The 21,363-nt window shown below is 41.0% G+C and overlaps 1 protein-coding gene across 2 annotated transcripts; it reads right to left on the reverse strand.

Annotated features, from left to right (window-relative positions):
* Positions 1 to 1,809: 1,809 nt before the first annotated feature.
* Positions 1,810 to 20,385, reverse strand: LOC308187570 (putative DBH-like monooxygenase protein 2). Of its 2 annotated transcripts, none has more exons than XM_080575668.1 (13): positions 19,696 to 20,385; positions 17,131 to 17,277; positions 16,020 to 16,181; positions 15,434 to 15,517; positions 13,880 to 14,047; positions 12,247 to 12,349; positions 10,981 to 11,147; positions 8,429 to 8,520; positions 5,967 to 6,063; positions 5,714 to 5,773; positions 4,708 to 4,838; positions 4,325 to 4,439; positions 1,810 to 3,611 (listed from the first exon to the last, which is right to left on the reverse strand). In XM_080575668.1, the coding sequence occupies exons 1-13, from the start codon at positions 19,978 to 19,980 to the stop codon at positions 3,372 to 3,374; spliced, it is 1,851 nt and encodes a 616-aa protein (XP_080431794.1). In that variant the 5' UTR covers positions 19,981 to 20,385; the 3' UTR covers positions 1,810 to 3,371. The 2 variants fall into 2 exon arrangements, 1 of the variants encoding a protein (XP_080431794.1); XR_013944787.1 differs by having other exon boundaries at positions 3,474 to 3,611; positions 4,325 to 4,434.
* Positions 20,386 to 21,363: the final 978 nt, after the last annotated feature.

A 21,363-nucleotide genomic window follows, 5' to 3' on the forward strand; every position in this document is an offset into this window, starting at 1 on the left:
ATGATATAAAAAAGTGCACAAATCCGTGATCCTTCCCCTATCCTTCCCCTATCAGCGTACACATCAGAGATTACATCAACCACAGTATGCATAAAAAGAAAGTATTAATTATGATTCTTTCTGATGTCAACTTGAACTCTAGTTTTTGATGTGAGGAAGAGAGGACCTGGCGGCAGGTTGTACCAGTATAAGAAGAGGGTCTCATAGGTAATCACATATGAATATATACCATGAAAAGATTTCTTCTGATAGTCTTGTTCTTGCAATGGCTATAAAAGAAAAACCATGAAGAGGACTGTGAAAGACAGGGTACAAAGAGAATGGAGCAAAGAGAGAGATTTGTTTACATGATGGGTTGTCACACAGCTTGTGAATTATGGTAAACTCTAGAAAAGTTACTAAACCAAGCAGAGGAAGTACGTGTTCTTCTGATTTCTTGTGGTCTGGCCTGTTCTTCCTGTTCAGATTGGTTTGGCTGTGATGGAGCTAAGGTTTTTTGTAGCAACCTGTGTGATTCTGTGTTTCAGATTTGTGGCTAAAACACAAATTGGTGACACACCAATGTTTTAGCCATATCTGACCAGTGCTTGCACAGTCTGAAGGCCTTCTCTGTTTCTCTCTGTGCCCTACAAGTGAGGAGTCTGGGGGTGGGCAAGAAACTGGGAGGGGGCACATCTGGAACAACTGACCCAAACTGACCAAAGAGATATTCCATACCTTCTGATGCTGTGCTCAGCAATAAAACTTGGAGAGGGAAGTTCTTCCGAAGTAACCATGGCTTGGGGACTCGTTAGGCATCAGTCTGCTGGTGGAAGGTGGAGAGTGATTACCTTTGCATCACTTGTTTTTGTTGTTGTTGTTGCTGTTTTGTTTTGTTTTCCTTCATTTGTTTAACTGTTTTTATCTTGGTCCACAAATTTTTCTGACTTTTACCCTTCCTGTTCTCTCCTCCATCCCACTGATGGGAGGAATGAGCAAGGATCTGGTGTGTGCTTAGGTGCTAGCTGGGGTTAACTGACCACAATTCCTTATGTGCTCTACTGCACTCCCTGTTTGCATTGTTATCATTTTATTTATTTATTTTTCCTTTGAAGGACCTCTATTTTACTTGCAGCTGAAGAGCTTGTACTGTTTGAATGTCATCTGTTAACTTGACCTATCAGTAGAGAAAAATGGCTTCAGGAAATGTGGGTACAGTTCAGAGACCAATGGAACTTTGAACCAGAAAATTGAAAAACATTTAAAATTTATTCTTGATGTTGTTCTCCTCTACTGCCAGTCATATTCTCAGGAGCATAAATCTGTCAGAACCTACTGCAGATGCAATGGCACCTTGAAATATGGTTTACAGAAGTCAAAACGTGGTCAGGCCATTTTACATGATTTTGGGTTCCTATGCACGCTATCAAGCTGTTGCAGTCTTCTCTAGGGCATCTCAGCACACGCCTTCAGTCTACTGAAACTGAGGAGCTTAGCCTACTGAAACTGAGGATGTTACTGTTTGGCCATGAAATCTTTCAGATTCATTCATCTATTGGTGCACTGAAAAAGTTAGTCTGCTTACTGTGAAGTCATTCATGTACGTGACTTCATGTTGAACGTACCAACGAACGTGCCAACGTACAAATGAGTAGATGAGTAAGAAGTCATGCAAAGCAACCCAATGCATTTGACCTCCATCCTTTAGTTTGACGTGTCTCATTCTTCAGATGCTCATTTTCTCCTTAATTCATAAGCTCATGTAACCTTTTTAAGAAACACGCAAGAAAAGGCAAACCTTGAATAAAGTCGAATATTATGGCTGTATTGTTTTCTGTTTCATTTCTCTCTCTCTCTTTTTTTTTTTTTTTTAGGAACTAAAAGCTGGGAAATTACTCACAGGAAAGGTGCTTTTGAAATTCTGCCTTACAAGGAGAAATATAATTGCATGTAAAAAGGGAAATTATTGTTAACAGAAAAAGGTAGTTTAGAAGGATTTAGCAAATATATCATTCTTCTGGTACACTTCACATCATGCTGTTAGACATCTTTATGGAAAATTTTTGCCTGTAAAAGCTTCCAGCAGAACTCCAAGTTCAGTGTCGGTATGCTACAGATACCACACTGCAGCAGGTCTCCCTTTGGTTTAAAATGATGTTTTTGTCTTCCATAGTAGAACATTTGAGTTGTTAATAAAAGGCCTATGTTCTGGACGATGGTCTGTCCAGGACATACTGTGCAACAAAAACAAAACAACCTTTACTTCATATGGTTCAGAAGTCAGTTTCACCTCCTTTCCACTTAAACATTATATATAGAAAACTCTTCTTTTAGCCAAAATATTTCTACTGATAAAAGAACTTTTAGGAAAAACTAGAAATGAGAATATCTGCTTTTCACTTTTCCCAGCAATATATCAACTTCTTTTTTCTTTTTTCTTTTTTCTTTTTTCTTTTTTCTTTTTTCTTTTTTCTTTTTTCTTTTTTCTTTTTTCTTTTTTCTTCTTTTTTCTTTTTATAGATTTTATATGAATGTATTTTGGTTTGTAAAGAATATTTTCATGATATTTCTTTGAGGAGTCCCAGCCTGCTTTGTAGAATATCATGACAGGGTTGAAGTTGGAGAAGTGCTAAATTTAATTTCAGAGTCAGAGTTCCTTAGGTGTCACACTGTAAGAAAATATCTGTGTACAGTTAGAAAGGAAAACAGGAAAACTTCAGCATGATAGATTAGCCATTACACTTGCATATATTTAATGTCAAGGCATGGGATTCTTGAGGTGTTCTATATCTTCACATTTTGATGTTTCAGGTCTATTATTCAATAAACACCCAGCCATTGCCTCATTATTACCTGGCAATCAATAGATAAATTCCCTGACATGCAGTTGCTGGAATACATACTTTATTGCTGGATATGGCACAACTGGCTTTAGATTCAAATATATTACTTGGATTATTAATTAAAATGTTTTAATAACTAAGGAGCCTAGTTTTCTGTACTGACCTAAGTGCAGGTTGTGAGTATATAACTAGAAATTAGATAAAAATTACTGAAATATCTGTGAGCAAATATACATCGTAACCCATCTATGAAAGCTCTGGATTTAATAATTAATCACCAGCTATTCAAGAAATGACATCATATTCCTGTCTTTACTGCATTATAGTACATTGTTTTTTTGATTTAGAACAAACTACAATAGAAAGTATTTTTCAGGAAAATAAAATAAATGCCAATACACACAGAACCTATTTCTTCCAAAGGGAGAGAATATTCTATTATTTAGGTATCTTCTCATGTTCACGTTGGGGCTGGAATACTCTGATACCAGGTGGTCACTTGTAGTGACTTCTTCATCAGGCCAGTGATCTGTTCTAGTATTCTGCCCCTCACTTCCTATACTCAGAGGAAAAGATAATCCAAGCAAACAACAGCTGTGTGAGAAAAAGAAGAGGAAGTGAAACAGTTTCTTTGGTGGTTGATGATTCAAAATTGTGTGCTGCGGTCAAACGAAGGTTTGCAGTAGCTCTCAGATCTGACAGTGTCAGTTGTGCAGAAATATTGTGACAGAGAGCCCGCTCTGGAATACAAATATCTCTGATGAGACCACTCTCACTTTTCTGGATTTCCTGGGGATGGAAGGAAAGAGGCAAAATAAAATTACAGTTTCTCCGTCTAAATAAGTTGGGAGCCACAAGAATTCAGAGATAACACTATAAGTTTTGGATATGTTTTAGTCAATTTTCTTGTTGTCTGGATGAGTCATCTCAGAAAAAGTCATGAGACAGAAGAGAAACCCTCTGAGACAGGAGAAGATGGATTTTACATCCTTTCTCAGTTTATGAGATTTTTTCCCCCTGATTTATCTGTAAGATCAGTAGGTATGAGGCTAATATGTAATTAGAGAAGTAAAGGCTAGGAAGCCATGTCCCATGAGATTGAGCTTTCTGGATCATCCTAACTCCCATGTTGCTTGAGGGATCTTCAGCACTACTTTATCGTTTATTGCATCAAAAATGCCCTTCTGTAGCATTACCTGTTAAGCACTTATTACTGAGATGCAAAAGGTTTTTTTTTTTTCTCTCTGAAGAATGTTTAACTTTTTTAGAACAATGGTAAATGATTATTAAACATCTCTTGGACAGTTGCTTGCAGTTGCAGCCTAAGAGACGGGTTTTCATAATTCAAGTACTCTCTTTCATTTACAATAGATAAGCTGTAGATAAGCTGATATTTCTCATGGTGGTGTGTGTTGGCTCTGTATTTCAGCTGTGCTTAACTCTCAGAACCTCAGAGGTGACACCATTTTCCCAACCACAAGTTGTGCAGAAGGGGGACTTACATTAATGGTTTTAATCACAACTATTTGATCTGCCTCCTTGGCTGCTTTCTCTGCAGTTTTGACAGTTTCATTATTCCAGTCAACAAAGTCCATGGCCATCATTCCTTCCACTGCACTGGGGAGAGAGTAAGGGGAAATGGGGAAGTAGAGAAGACAAGCAGTGAGGAGGAAGGAGGAAAAAAGAAAGGAAGGGGAAAAAGAAGAGATTTTTAAGGTGACGGAATTGATAAATTCCTGCAACAAGAGAATTCAACTAGACAGATCCAGATATGTGGGTATATCTTCCCTAAGACCATTTCATTTACATTCTCTTTTCCATTTACCATTATTGATAGCTACATTTTGCTATGCTACATCCAGAAACATGCTGACTCAGGACTCACTCTGAGGCCTCCTGCTTGAGTACATGCGCGATGTACAAAATGTCAGGGTAGCCCATACAGCTGGAGATGTTGTTACGAGGGTAGTAGAAGAGGAATGAGAGACACATCTCATTCATGGTGCTTGGCCCAGCCTGCAAAGACATAAGGATGACTCAGAGGCCTACTGAGATTCCAAGGGAAGACAGTTTCTCCTCAAGAAAGCACTCTTGTTTACAGGTCCTGCAGATCCTGTGTGGTGAATAAAGAAGAACCTGATTGTCTGTCAGTTAGAACCAAAGAATCCTCCTGGCAGTTCAATAAAGAGTCTGCTCTGTAATTTTATAACTTAAATGTACTTACTTTGTCTTTCAGGAAGACTATCGTATTTGTATTTCAATCTATGGGATCTTAAAGTCTGAAACTTTGCAAAGTTCTTCTGAAACATTAAGGGAAATATCTGATATATATATATAATATCTGATCTGCTCTGCATTGTATGTGCTCTAAAATAAGTCAGTTATGAAGCTAGAGTATGACAATAATTGCTTATGTGCTGTGTTCTGCAGAAGTGTATAATTAAACCGGTGGTTGAGATCTGAACAAGAAGGGTTCAAGAAAGAATGACGTTATATTTTGAGAAGTCCAGATCAGATCTAGCTGCCAGATTAGTTCATTTTCTGTATTTGACCCAAACTGTCCACTAAATACAGTTGTTCAATGATTGAAAAACAACTCAGCTGCAAGTTTCTCTACTTGCATATGACTTTTTGGACAAGGGTTAGCTTGTATGGTATTAGGTGCAAGACATCTTTGGGATCTGCTCATAAGCCTAGAGTAGGAGGGTCTCAATGGTGAGCTACTCTCCAGCCACAGCACAACCTTGCAAGGCATGCCTCAGTATGTCTGATATTGTGTCTAGCACTAGAAGCATTTGACAGTGCCATATTTGCTTTGCCCAAAGGATTTTAACGGGACTAAACTAATTTTAAAAGCAATGGAAAAATGGTAGGTAGAAAAACAAACTTACAAAAGTAATCCCTGACCGATCCAGTGTCTGAAAGTTACATTCGACCAGGATCTCATCCCCCTAGGGAACACAGTAGGTCATATCATCAGAGCTGTACAGACAAACCACAGACAACAACCACATGCAGGAAAGAGGCCAAGGCCTGAAGTGGAATGAAGGACAGAATATATCAACGTATTCTAACATTTCTGACGCATGTCACCTCCCCAGCTTGCTCTCCCACAGCTACATTCCAGAAGAGGAATGAACGTACTGGTTTGATTACAAGGATTTCCTTCATGTCCCGAATCTCCTGCAAGGTGAAGTCATACTTGTTGTCCTCACAGATGATCCCCAGCTGTTTTCCATTCCTGGCAAAGATGTACAAGGGGAGAGGGTTATAATGTTTGCAGAGGGGAGTGTGGAATAACTGATTCCCGGATGAAATAAACGGAGCTGAGGAAAATCCCATCCAGACATCATGCTTGATCTCTTTTTTACATAAGTTACACAACACATTTTTAGTGATGGTCCCAAACACACACTTCAAAATCTTTTTTTTTTTTTCTTTCTAAAATTTTCTGGAATCCCAGAATTAAGAACTCCAATACCTGCACTACAAAGCACCAAAAAGAAAGATTCTCTGACCCTAGCATAGTAGAGCTGGCAAGCTCTGTAAGCCCTCCCTTGCAGGTGCATCAAAAGTAAGTTAATTTGATATTTCTATACTGCTATTTTCATTTTTATTTGCTATTTCTACATTGCTTTTTTATACAGCTCTTTAGGTGGTCTTTTCTCAGCTTGAGCATTGTTAATCCATGAATATTACAAGTCCTTATATCTTGCTGAGTACCTCTAAAATGCCAAGAAAGAAGATGCTTTGTCACATAACACACAGTATATGTGTATCATGTGACTTGCATAAAGAGAAGGAGCCCCAAACTACCACTATCATTTGGAACAACATAGCTTTACCTTCCTCACATATACTTGCTATGGGTGCTTTGGCACGTAGGGATATTTTGAAACTAAACACCTAAAAAGGAGAGAGACCTGTGCTACCAAGGCCCTGAGTCAAAGGCTCCAGAAAAAAAGCCACCTTCCAGAGAGAAACTTTCAGCCAGGGACAACCGCAGAAAGTCCCTAAATTGTTATCAAGGATAATCACAATCACAACACACTATATTTTACCAAGACCAACTTCCAAACAGGCTGAGGGCTCCACTAATTAGACAAATAACTAAGAACAACATAGTCATCCTACAGGAGAAATCCCAGAAAAGAATAATCACCTCCCACAGCTCACTGCGGCTGAATCAGATCTGTTCAGAAATTGTTTCAAACACTTGACTTTCTGGTTTGGAACTTGTGCTTGAGGTGACTTCAGGGCATGGTCCTAGCATGATAAAATCTGTAAGAGTCTTTTCTCATATATATGTTCATCCTAAGTAAATTGAACAAATAGGATAAGGGGTAATGATTTTAAACTAAAAAAAGTTAGGTTTAGATTAGATATAAGGAAGAAATTATTCACTATGGGGGTGGTGAGGCACTGGAACAGGTTGCCCAGAGCGGTTGTTGAAGTCCAGTTTCTGGAAATGTTTACGGTCAGGTTGGATGGGGCTTTGAGCAGACTGGTCTAGTGGAAGGTGTCTCTGCCCATGGCAGGGGGGTTGGAACTGGATGATCTTTAGGGTCTCTTCCAACCCAAATTGTTCTATGATCCTATGAATTCTCTAGACAGAGAGGCCTGGGAATTTAGTGTGAGAGCACAGCCACATAAAGACCAAGCAATGCCAAAGTTTCTTGGCATTCCTAATGGGACCCACATTACACCCCAGATGCATCAGTGATGCTGTGTAGACAGTCAGAGAACTTCACCTCGAAGGTGTCACAGTGAGCACTCTAATATTATAATGTTGCTGGAACATCTTGGGCTACACCCATATGGCTAAACAGCATGGACTGTTCTTGGGCTGAATAGAAAGGTCAAAGTGCCTGACTCCCTGTAAAGTCTGAAGCGTGATGCTTGGCTCATACTGGGTTGTTCTGAAATTAGAAACCTAAGGAAGAGAAAGTGTTCATACCTATGCTACCAAGCACTTGGACCTCTGTTACGCCTTTTTGGCCTAAAGCACAACTTGCTCCCCCCCCCCCCCCCCCCGCTTCAGTTTATTTATAAATTTAAATTGGCAGAAGCAGTGTTCAAACGCTGTGCTGCAGACCATGATTTGCTGTTTTCATAGGCTGAAAGCGAGAGTTCATGTCTCATGGCTTGGGGTGTGATCAGACAGTGCATAGGGGAGATGAAATCTTTAGAGTGGGAGGATGGTAAAGGAAACCAAACCCACTATAATTTTGCCTATACAGCCCATGGGAACTGGTACATGCAAACCACAGAAGTGCATCTATATAGCCTTGGGGTGAGTCTGGCATGCAGGGCCAGACACGTCAGAGCACCTTGTTGCAGTTGACCAGTGTAGAAGAGCAGCAGTGCAGTGCTTGAACTCACTGCCTGGGGCTATTTTATTTGACAGCACATGCATTCCTAGTCTTTCACTCCTCACTGAACTGACCCGTCTTTCTCTAAGAGCTAGCTGTTGGCACTACAGTTCAGACTCTATGGAGTCTCCTGCACTAACAGAATGGAAATGACCCCAGGAACAGGATTCTTGTCCACTCTGACTGAAGAGTCAGTGACTGAGCCCATGGCAGGGGAAAGAATATGTCTCTTACCTGTACTGCGTAACCTTCACTCCTCTGCCAGCCAGGTGAGTGTGAAGCAAGTAGGCAAAGACGTGCAGATCTGGAACCGGTGTCCCATTCATCTGCAGTCCAAAAAAAGTGGGTCATGGCCTCACTTTCAGAGCTTAGCAATACACATTTAAGCCTGTCCATCAAGTCAAAAGCTTCATTGAACCTCTCTAAATGTCAACTTAGCATTTTTTTTAAAAAAAAAAGTTTTAGCCTGTCTCCTCATGTAGGCTGTTACTGTTGAAAGGTTGTTCTGGTGAGCCTTTCTGAAAATTTCACTTCAGGTAGTTTGAAATAGGTGTCTGAGTCTGTGATTTCTCAGGCTGGGTACTGTAAGTATATTTTGCTATCAGCTATTACAAGCTAAAATAAATAAATAAATAAATAAATAAATAAATAATAGAAAAGTGGTAGTAAGTTAAACATGTAGATACCTGAAGCCTAACAAAGACCAAGGAATGGAAAGAGAAACAGCAAAAATCATAAGACTGAACAATCAATGGGCTATTAAAAGAATGACCAAAGTGTAAACCAGAAAAGGTTCAAAGAGAATCCTAATAATTGGTGAGAAGAAGAAAATCAAGGTTACCTCAGGGCTCATAAGGAGCAAACTTCTCATAGGATGTTCAATTAAAATAGTAAAACTTTTAAAATTGTAAAAATGTAAAATCGCTCAATTAAATGTAGAATTTATGGGATGTTGTAAGTGGGTTGTGGGAATGTGCAAAATGCATTATGGGATGTTTAGGGAAAATATCAAAGGTAGGGAAATAGTAACAAACGTAGGACAACGGGGAGAGGAAGGAGAGAGTCCATATGTACTTCAGCAGAGTTAAGGTCAGTGTACTAGTCTGGCCAAGCCTGGTACTTGACCTCTGCAGTCTATATATACTACCTTGTTACACTCTATTGCTAATTATTTTCTGTGTGAGTGTGCCTTCTGTACTACATATATGTAAGACTCAAGGTCCCCGCAAGACACTGCATAAAACGTGCCTAGGTCTGGGCACAAATACTGGAAGGACTTAACAGAGCGAACCAGAAATTGGAGTGACCTAGAAGTATGAGTACATGTGAGAGCTGCATGAGAGTATGTGCATGTTCCTTCCAATTCTTTGCGTGCATTAAAAGGAGCATGGCCAGCAGGTCAAGGGAGGTGATCCTCCCCCTCTACTCTGCCCTGGTCAGGCCTCACCTGGAGTGCTGTGTCCAGTTCTGGGCTCCCCACTACAAAAAAAGACAGGGATCTCCTGGAAAAAGTCCAGCAGAGGGCCACAAAGATGATACGGGTCCTGGAGCATCTTCCCTATGAAGAAAGGCTGAGAGACCTGGGTCTGTTCAGCCTGGAGAAAAGAAGACTGAGAGGGGAATCTCATCAATGTGTATAAATACCTGAGGTGTGGGAGACAGAGGGATTTGGCCAACCTCTTTTCAGTGGTTTGTGGGGATAGGACAAGGGGCAATGGCCACAAGATAGAGCACAGGAAGTTCCGCACCAACATGAGAAAGAACTTCTTCACGGTGAGGGTGACGGAGCACTGGAACAGGCTGCCCAGGGAGGTTGTGGAGTCTCCTTCTCTGAAGATATTCAAGGCCCGTCTGGACGCCTACCTGGGCAGCCTGCTCTAAGGAACCTGCTTTGGCAGAGGGGTTGGACCTGATGATCTTTCGAGGTCCCTTCCAACTCCTTCAATTCTGTGATTCTGTGATTCCTCTAGTGAATTTTAACCTTGATTTGCCAGATAAGAGGAATGGGACTGGGTCATTTGTGTTGTCTGTGCTCTCAAGGTACCCCCATGTTTGTGCTCACCCATGTGGTACCTGTAAAGGCATTGTACTCCTGTCTGTGTTGATCTGTCAGTGGCCAGCTGAGACCATTCTCTGGTCATGTGTGTTTGGGTAGGTGGGGTGGAGTGGAGGATGTCTGTATCTTTGGAGTTTGCCCCCAGTCTCAGCACTGGCTGGTACTGGGAACAGTGAAAGGAGTATCTAGTAGTCCTGGAGGGAGTAAATCCCCTGGATCCCACAGTCCACGGGAGTTGACTGTTGTTAGCAACCCCATGGCAGTTTTTAGAGGGATGTGAGCTCTCTGCCCTAGAGGTATCTTCTTGACCTGAGAGATTGCACCACATCCTCCCAGCCCAGCACCTGCCTTCCTGCACCAGTACCACATACCTTGTGGTAGGACAAAGTTCTCACGTATGGTGGAACAGACTCCCTTGGGGGTCTTGGGAAGCTTTACATTCTTGGCTTCCACACACACACACACCATTTACTTAGATGTTGTGAATGGGTACTTAAGCCATGATTTTGACATGCTTACACAGCTCTGCTAATGCTCTTGGGTCAAACCCTGGGTCTCTTCTGAGCAGTTTTACTGGAAAAGATATTCATTTTGCAACATGCAGAAATGGAAGGCAAGATGGCACCCTGCACCAAATGGCTTTTGGACGTGTCTAGAGCAAGACGAAAGACCAAAGTGAGAAAGATCTAGAAAACAAGAAGGATTTCTTATGTCTTTCCCCCACACTCACTTCATCAAACTGGCTTGAATTGCAAAGGCCGTAAGATCTGTAGGATTCTGCTCCAGGAGGAATGAAATGCACAGGGAAGGTGAAGATGCCTGTTTGCAGTACCCCCACATCGTACTTTCGTACCTCTGGTGTATAGTAGATTCGTACTCCTGAACTGTCGATCAAACCTTTAAAATAAAAATAACCGCTCCTTCAGCAGTGACTCCAGAAACATCTCTGGTTTACATGACCCTTTTCCTTAGTTTTCCATCCATCCTGTGCATGTCTGAATCCTCACCTTTCCCAGCTCCCACGCCCACATCCCCAGTCCCCTCAATACCCAGATAGCCACCGCTTGACTGTCAGTACCCTGTACACATCAGTCTGTTCTGCTCACATCTGTACTTTGTTCTGTTCATAACTGTACCTTGAGTCCCTTGTGTTCTGTGATCTCCTTTACCTCTGCCCTCTTCCCACCCCTGGGCCTCCAGGCATGCCTTGCTGTCCTGACTCTGGATAATTTCCCATTCTTCTTCAGGAGGGAGCACTGGCTAGTTATCAGCAGAGGGGCCTGAAGCAACAACACCTAGAGTGTCTCATTCCCAATTACGGAACTGGAATAGGCACAGACTGACAGGAGGGCCTAAACCCTCCACCCTACCTGCAGTGACATGATTCACTGTCATGTACAATCTCAAAGTCATGCAAGGTTCATGGTTGCACAAACCGTCACTCACAGTGTATCTCAGTCTGACCCTGCCTATAGGCTCAGGTGGTTCCTATCAAAACTTTAGTTTTGCCTACTGTAAAATGATAATAAATAACATGGTAGTATCCTTCATCACTTGTCATAGGGATTGAGTGCTGGAGGTCATGGTAGAAGCCTGAGGTGATACTATTAGCCTCTCAGGACTTCATCCTGACCTGATATTCCTATTTCTCCTGTAGTCAGTCTGACACTTTTCACTCTGCTCCTCTTTCCCACGATGCCCACCTTTTCTTGATGTTCTTCCTAACACTCCCATGTACCGTACCTGCTAGTATGTACCAGCAGATAGATGTGCTTAGGTTTCTCTATAACAAGACTTGTCTAACCTAGGCAGGTATAACTTTAGAATTCTTCCTGAATGGGAGCCAGTTAAGTTTCCTCTTACTGTCTGAAGGTTGTACTGGTCAATACGTGGAAGGATTTCACACAGTAACTCGTTCCTAATTGGTATGTAGGTGAGGTCTGAGACTACCATCCTGCTGCTGTTCTTTGTCAGACAACTGCCCAACGTTACCCACCTGATACTAAGTCAAAATTGCTGTAATGGATTTCCAGTCGGACATACTGAGGGTCCCAAGGTGTCCCAATGGAATATGCAGCATCATCTGGAAATTGATAAGACTTGTGGAGAAATAAAGTTACATGAAGTAATTAGTAATTTTAACTCTTCTCTCTCTCTCTCTCTTTTTTTTTTTTTTGACAGGGACAGAATATGGAAACTTAGAAAAATAAAGTTTTGATTTTCTTGCATCTGTGAATTTTTTTTAGACTTTGTTAAAAACCAAAATGTTGTCAAAAATTCTTCCTGTTCTATTAATTTTTTTTTCTGAATTGAAATAAAGAAGAATTTTCAAAATTTATTTTTCCCTTATCCTTTTGACTGGTTTCGTTTTTATTTTGTTACTATATTTTATAGGATATTTATATAAAGTATAAATTCGTGCATTGAATTTCACATCAGCATTGGAACTGCATAATTTGAAATCTAAATAAAATGAATGTGTTTTGTCTAAAATTCATCTCCTACATCTTTTCCTCCCCATGTACATCCATACCATAGAACCACAAAATACATTTTGCTCTGAGAAGTGAAATAACAATCACAATATAGATGCTATAATTTGTGTAACCCTGACTATCAACTAAATCACTCATCCATGAGCACCAACTTCACCTAACTTTTAATTTTATTATGCTGAAAAACAAGTGGAGCCAGTAGGACTGAAGGCAGTGAGTAGGTACACTCCTGTCCTGGTTTCAGTTAGGACAGAGTTACTTTTCCTCCTAGTAGCTGGTAGGGTGCTATGTTTTGGATTAGGATGAGAAGAGCGCTGATAACACACTGATGTTTTAATTGTTGCAGAGCAATGCTTACACCAAGCCAAGGACTTTTCAGCTTCTCGCTCTGTCCTGCCAGCGGGCAGGCTGGGGGTGCAGCAGGAGCTGGGAGGGGACAGACCCAGGACAGCTGACCCAAACTGGACAAAGGGGTATTCCATACCATCTGACATCATGCTAAACAATATATAGGGGTGGCTGGCCGGGGTGGGGGGCCGGCTGCTCAGGGATAGGCTGGGCATTGGTCAGCGGGTGGTGAGCAATTGCATTGTGCATCACTTGTTTCGTACACATTATTATTAATAATACTATTATTATTATTATTATTTTTATTATTATTTTTGTGTCTTAATAAACTGACTTTATCTCAACTCACAAGCTTCACTTTCCCGTTTCTCTCCCCCATCCCAGAGAGGGAGGGGGGAGGGTGAGCGAACGGCTGTGTGGTGTTTAGCTGCCAGCCAGGTTAAACCACAACAACAACTTTCTCTTATGCAAGATTAGTCCAAGGAGAGTTTTGTCACGTTAACGTCAACATTATCAAAAGGTCAGAATGAAAGCCTTACTATTTGACATATAATAACTGTTCAATGCCTGTATGATAATAACATGCACATACACTCCGCGTATCAACAGCTATGTAGAAATCAGCATCTTCAACTGATCCCACAGATGACTTGAGTGAGAACAGAACGAGAGTCCCCCAGTTTGATTGGCTCTGCAGGACAGTGAGGTCTTACTGGATAAGCTGACAAAAAGGGTTACCACTATTCACAACAAGAAATAAGGAAGGGAACGGGCCCCCAGACTCACCTCTCCTCCAACAGCCCAGCCCACAACCACCTGAGAGCACAGGGCAAAATCTGGATTGGCTCCGTAGCAATCATCTATGCCACTTGGTAACACACTGGCATTGCCACAGGCATAAATCAGAATATGATGAACTAAAGTTATGTTGTGGGGTGTTATTACAGGTTCAAACTGTAAGCAAGAGAAAGAGACAAAAAAGAAGTTATTTTCAATCCTAAAATATTTATTTCCCAAGCAACAAGGAAGAACATCTAACCACAGCTTGAGTAAACAGATAATCAGATTCACAAGGTGAATGGCAAACTGGATGATGGTTTATCCACTGATTTCAATACGCACCCAGCAGAGTCCATTTTTTCCAGAATTGAATTGCACCTTCCTCTAAAGCATGTTTCTTTAGTCAGAATTACAGGGATGTCTATTTGCCCTACTATGTTGGGCAGTGTGATTCCAGACTACAAATATAACTAGTTTACCTCATGAACCACTTTATTGGCTGAATAGCAAGATAAAGAACCTTGACCTTGGATGCTTGATCTAGGTTCATTGTAACTTGCTGTCCCCTCAGTTGTGCCTGCACAAGTATAATCAAGATATTTTAAAATAAATCTGCAAATAACCTGGATCTGTTTATGAATCATTGAAGTTTTACTAGTACCAGTGAGATCAGGCCTCAAACTCCTGATGTTACCACCAGAACTGACTAAAACTCCTGAGTTTGTTCTGTAGGCTTGTATTTTTGTCTTTTAAATTCTTGCTTTTCAAGTCCATGTAAATTCTTCCTTCTGAAATTTTATGTCATTTCATTGGAACATCTCTTTTTTAAACCTTCAAAACCTGGAAAATTAAGAAGGGTTGTGTGACATTAAAGCAAAATTATCTCAATTTGAGAATTAAACCAGGTTTGGTAAGTTCATGTTTTTCCTTCCCTTCCCTTCCCTTCCCTTCCCTTCCCTTCCCTTCCCTTCCCTTCCCTTCCCTTCCCTTCCCTTCCCTTCCCTTCCCTTCCCTTCCCTTCCCTTCCCTTCCCTTCCCTTCCCTTCCCTTCCCTTCCCTTCCCTTCCCTTCCCTTCCCTTCCCTTCCCTTCCCTTCCCTTCCCTTCCCTTCCCTTCCCTTCCCTTCCCTTCCCTTCCCTTCCCTTCCCTTCCCTTCCCTTCCCTTCCCTTCCCTTCCCTTCCCTTCCCTTCCCTTCCCTTCCCTTCCCTTCTTTTCAAATACAGAAAATTCTGCAGGCTCCCTTTGCTCTCAAAGATACTGATAGGTAACATGGCCTGAGTTCATTACACTGAGAGAATCAGACTTGTAGGAAGATTTCTTCGGGTGTGATGTACATAAAGATAATTCCAAGGTTAGAAATAAAGGTTAGAAATGAGGCAGAGAATATTTTTACACAATCCAGACAAATTCACTGGCTCATCCCAATGGCAGTGAAGGACACATGGAATGCTCCCAGATTTATGCTAAAAATGCTCTAAGGGACAGACTTGCAAGCATAATTGAAGGAACAAGTCTGTTCTGTCCTGTTTTTTCCCCAGCAAGACAGCCAACGAGTTTACCTTGTAGATGTGGTGCTTCTGCTTAACCATGGGCAGTGGGAGAAAGGTACAGGCATACTTGGTTTCTTCAACGGGAACAGCAAACTGGAAAAGAATCAGACACAAATCACCTGAAGATTCCTCTGGCAACACAATAACATGTGCAGGAAAGTGAAGAAGCCAAAAGGAGGCTGTGCAAGGAGAATGAAAAACAGAACTGGACCCTGTTCCTCCAGTCAGGAGGGAGAGATGATGCAGTTAGCAAGAGACTGATGGGGTTCTGGTAGCAATGAGTGAAATGATTAAAGGTTCAAGAAGACAAGACTCCATTCTGGTGAAGAGAAAATACTTTGGTCAGCTCCACCAGCTCTTAACAATTAACCTGTTCAATCAAATATTTTTAATTCCTGTATGTCTAGAGTCTCAAGCACAGCACATACTTATATCTTTTTTTTTTTTTTTTTTTTTTTTTTCTGAGTAAGTCTGTCCTCCTCTAACACATCCCAGGTAGTCTGCTCCAGTATTCCAGTTCAGCTATCCACATCTCTGAGCAAGCACAGCTTAGACATTGAGTCTGGGAGCTAACTGTTTTTTGTCCAATACTTACGTTGTCCAGCCTCAGGTCATAGGTGAAGAATATTTTAGGGTCAGTTGAGTTGGATGGACTTCTGTATCTCATCAAGAAAAGAGATTTAGAAAATTTTTGGCCCTTAAAGAGTTGGACTGTGTCATCAGTGCCAAATACAGTAATGAGACGTGCTGTGTCCATCTGTAATGAGAGTGTTTCATTGGAAAATCTTAATTCCTTCCCATCAACGATAAACATGTCATTCACTCGCATCATATGCATTATACCGCTGCACACATATTAAAATCCAATACAATACTAACCATGTGCAGTTAAAAGTCACGTGTATTATAAATGTGAATGTTTGGTACGTATGTTACGTATGGACAATCAAGCAATATATCAGAACACACAACAGAATGTAACCACTGTAATACATAAAATTTGCCTTGTGCAGGCACAAAAACAATATACACATATATTTGTGTGTATATATATATACACATATATAAATATACACACCTTTTTTTTTTCCTTACAAATAAAGGGTGCTGGCTTCAGAAATTTTTACTAAGAATTGCTACAAGACCTAACACAAAATGCTAAAAAAACTGTAGTACCATGATTCTCCATTAGCAGCTAACACTGAGCATACATTCCTGCCTGGATCTGCCCCACCATGTAAGAACAGCAGTAGCCTTGGAAGTCTGAACCTTCTTACCATTTAGAATGGGATCATATTTCTTCCAATTAGTGAAGGTAATTAGGAAGGTCTGTCACTTCAAAGGAATATAACTAGTTTTTTGAGCATGTATTTGAACTCTGGAAAAATGTTGAATATACACCTACCTCTGGACAAACATTTTTGCGTAGACTAAACTTGTATTCAGGCTTAAGAAAACACTGAGACATCATCACAATTCTTTGATGGAAAACATTGTAAGAAAGTATAAAACACATCAATATCACACCCTTGAAATGGGCATTATAAATGTGGCCATATGATCCCATATTTTTCTTCATATTCCTGTAACTTTACTGTTGTGAGAAAATCTTGTTATTCTCAGATCCGATCCAGAGAAACTGGGACTACAGGGGGACATGAGAGCAGTTTGGTTTGGTTTGTTGTTTGACCAGTCCCCTTCCTTACTGTGATATCCAGGTCATTTGAGTCACACGTCCGGAGGTGGCGCTTGAACAGCATGGTGGTGGAGGTCTCGTTCTCTGTCACTGACAGCAGTTGGTAGTCCTGGCTGTCATCTTCCTCAAGGGTTGCCTCATCTACCACATGAAAATCCTGGAAAAGGAAGAGTGGTAAAAGCCATAGAGAGGAGAGAAAAACTTCCTACACTCCAGGAAGTCATGTTCCTAATTACTGTTGGTGGCACCTGAATAATCTAAGTATTTCTTTCACCAAAAAATCTCCCCCACTTTCACTGCCAATTTCCACAAATAAATCAAAGATAATTCCCATCCAGTCCTGCTACATCCAGCTTCTCAAAGGAAGAGCAGCCCTTGGTGTCCCATTGCCCAGAGGGTAGCCTGGATAGGATGAATCCTAGAGGATCTTCCCCACTCCCTGACAGAGAGAGTCTCCTCCTGCATACCAGGGTATTTTAGCACATTTGGCTAAATTACACAGGAACTGGGAGGTAAAGTAAGCCCTGCTGAAAAACAGGGGTAGTTTAAATACGAAATATTTGGGGCATACCAAAGCTTCTAAGATCACAATTTAAAGATAAGTATTTTGCAAGTGAAGTACTTTGAAATAAATATGTAAAATTAAATATACCTTAAGAAAGAGAAAGGCAGTGAGCAGCTGTAACAACAAACAGATATCCAACAACATTTTTTTGGCTAGTTTTTCCACCCATTGGTCATTATTCAGATAATGAGTTTGGCATGGTTGAAGTAAAAGGGAAGATTAAAACAAAAACCAAGAATGCAAGAAAAAGGATTAAGGGAAGAACACAAACAGAAAGCTCCACATAAACGCCATTTACGGTAACTAGCAAATTTTTCCTCAGTCTGTTCCATGGGTTCAGGAGAAATGACACACAGGCTACAACACATGTAGATCTTTGTGTTCAGTAATGTGCTTGCTTACTATAATGTCTCCAGATTTAAGTCATTGGGACATATTTTCTTATATGTAGTAAAGCAGATAAAAACTAGGATGTTTGTGGGACTGAAGTGATTTTCTAATTTAAACAAAGAATTCCAGCTACCAAGGTAGAGAAACACTGAAAATGTTAAATATTTAATATGAATATTATGGAATGTTTAATATTAATAATTTTGAAACTGAATACTTCAATTTCTTATTTTAGGATGTACCTTTCAGGAGTTGTTAAAGGCTTTCATTTTACCCTAAATTATTATTATTATTATTTTGTAATTACTCTTAAATAAACTACAAGCAACAGTTTCTTCTAAGTTGACCATATTATTTCCCCCCATAGTTTCATTTACCCCTATAATTCATTGTGTCACAATCACAAAAAAGATTTGAAACTCAGTATTACAACAGCAGTTTGGCAAACAACTAGACCATGAGTGAAGCTAGCTACCTTATCTCCTCCAAAGTTCACTGACTTTAGAAAAGCGTAAAGACACATTTCATGCAAAACACATTTTACTGTTATGTGAATAGGGAAAATAAAATGTCTCAGCAAACTAAAACCACTTTGAATTGCAAATATTTAATCGGTGTAACCTTTTTCTTTTCCTGTGTTTGGATAATACTAAACTTTTTCTCTTTCAAACAAACAAACACACACTGTCCTTGTATTTAGTGCCCTAATGGGCATTTTTTTTCATCTGCAGTTCAGCTGTCCTAACATCAGGCATCTAACCTTAGTTATTGCCTTTACAGTCAATGGAAAAAATCATCAAGCCCCAAGAGTGTCCTATCCTATTCCTAATGGAGCATTTAACACTGTCAGGAAGAAGCCACCTGTGGAGGTGAACACATCTCTCCACTTACTCCAGAAGAAACCCAGAAAGCTAGTTCAAACCAGATGACTGCCTCTACAACAACTTTACTTTTGTAGGAGGACTCCCATTCACAGTACTCAAGTCAGAGCTAGGCTCCAAGGAGGTCTCTTTCACTTTGCAAAGCTAGACCACAATTCTGATAGACTTAGGCTATGAGCTCCTACACAAAATCAAGACAGCTGAATGCATAAATAGCAGAGAGATGTGAAAAGTTGTTCTCCTCCCCATCCGCTCAACATCTGTAGTGAGCAAACTATAAACTTTCATTTTCTTGAATTTTATTTAACCTTTGAAGAGAAGGAAGTGATGAAAAACAGAGGAATTTCACATCAGAATCCTATCTGAAGTAATTCTCTCAGCAGCCCTTTCTAGTTTCATGGTAGGTGACTGCTTTGATCATATCGAATTGGTTCTAGCTGTGGTTTTGACTCACAGATGGGATCAGTTTATTTGCCTAACAACAACATCTAGTGCCATCTGGCATATCATAGTGTATGTGAGGTAGCTGCACAGGGCTAGCAGCCATGATATAGGACCTGCAGAAGTCCTGGGACCTTTTGGACTCTTTCAGTTGGAGGCTAATATAGCATCTAAAATGGCCCCAGATAGCTAGCTTTAGCCGGTTAAGCCCATGTGCTGTCAAGACAACACACTGACAATATGGCCCTTGGCAAAGAGGGATGCAGAAGAAGACTTTTCAGAAGAGTTTTCAACTTACAGAGAAGTAGATGCTGCCATTAGGGAAGACACCTCCAATCACAATGTCAGATCCAGGCAACTCTCCGTGAGGGCTGAATCCAAATGCCACCCAGCCAGTTGTGTGAACCTGCAGGTCAAAAGTCATCATCTCCTGTTCATCATGGTCCCAACGAAGGTATACCATGTTTGAAGGATCCAGGTAGACAGAGAAACGTAAGAGTGGAGGTGCAGGCTGACCAGAACAAAACCATGTGAGGAACAAGAGAAAGAGCATGCCCTTTATTCTTGAGAAAAGAACAGACATTATCCACAGGACCGCTGCAGTTTCTGTGTTCTGTTGTTATCCTGAGCAGCTATTCTGCTGTGAGGGGCCCATCTTATATGGAATTACATGAGGCTGGCCTGTTGCCAGAAAGGGGAACTGGAAACCAACTGTTTTATATCCAATTTAACATTTAAGAAAGATCAACACCTTACATAATATGTCCTGGCACCCTGCCTCTGTGAAACCATAGTAGTCCATCCCCTGTACATATTACAACATTTTTAAGAGATCTTTTGTAACACACAGCCAAAGAAAGCAACAAAATGTTTTTGTTTTACCCAGTACTCCTTAGAATAGGTGAATGATGTCTCTTTTCACAAAGGAAAAAGAGCTCTTCTGACTACCTGTCTTTCCTTGCAAATGCTGAAATGAACACTGACTGTACCACCCTATTGCCTGGTGCAATAATTATTGGAAAGTTTGCCAGAAAAAGGCTGGTGAGCTTTAGTTCCTGGTTTATCAGAGGATGCTGTGGTGAAGCTATATAAAGAGGGCTCCTGTGGTAGCAATCTGGACTGGGGCTATATGGACAAAAGGCCCTATCATAGCACCATAGAATTGTTTGGGTTAAAAGTAACCTAAGGTCCCTTAAAGATCATCCAGTTCCAACCCCCCTGCCATTGGTAGGGACATCTTCCACTAGATCAGACTCCTCAAAGCCCCATCTAACCTGAACACTTCCAGGGTGAAGAGTTACACAACTTATCTGGGAAAACTGTCCCAGTTCCTCACAACCCTCATAGGGAAGAATTTCTTCTTTATATTTAATCTAAATATACTCCTTCAGTTTAAAAACATAACTGGTTACTTGTCCTATCACTACACTCCTTTCGTAGAGAGTCCTCCCCACCTTTCTTGTGAGCCCTCTTTAAGTACCGGAAGGCCACAATAAGGCACCCCCAATAAGGTATCCCCAGAGACTTCTCTTCTCTAGGTTAAGCAACCCGAACTCTCTCAACCTCTCTTCACAGGAGAGGTGCTCCAGCCCTCTTATCATCCTCATGGCCCTCTGGACTTGCTCCAACAGGTCCATGTCCTTCTTGTGCTGGGAGCCTCAGAGCTGAACGCAGTACTCCAGGTGGGGTCTCATGAGAGCAGAGTAGAGGGGGAGAATCACCTCCCTCAACCTGCTGGGCATGTTTCTTTTGATGCAACCTAGGAAAAATTGGACTTCTGGGCTGCAAGAGTACATTGTTGGCTCAAGTAGAGTTTTTCACCCACCAGAACTCCCAAGTCCATCTCTACAGGACTTCTCTCAATCCATTCATCACCCAGTCTGTACTGATGCTTGGGATAGCCTTGACCAAGGTGCAGGACATTGTATTTGGCTTTGTTGAACTTCATGAGATTCACATGGGCCCA

The sequence above is a fragment of the Anser brachyrhynchus genome, assembly GCF_964034855.1.
Source record: "Anser brachyrhynchus genome assembly, chromosome: 1".
Taxonomy (NCBI): Eukaryota; Metazoa; Chordata; class Aves; order Anseriformes; family Anatidae; genus Anser; species Anser brachyrhynchus.

What these genes read in the sequence shown, in the direction of transcription:
- LOC308187570 (XM_080575668.1), bottom strand. Translation starts at nt 19,980, where the DNA reads ATGTCTGTTCTTTTCTCAAGAATAAAGGGCATGCTCTTTCTCTTGTTC. An exon ending in AGAAGCACCACATCTACAAG is followed by an intron (nt 14,048 to 15,433) that starts GTAAACTCGTTG and finishes TCTTGCTTACAG; the next exon opens with TTTGAACCTGTAATAACACC. An exon ending in CAATTTTGACTTAGTATCAG is followed by an intron (nt 11,148 to 12,246) that starts GTGGGTAACGTT and finishes TTTATTTTAAAG; the next exon opens with GTTTGATCGACAGTTCAGGA.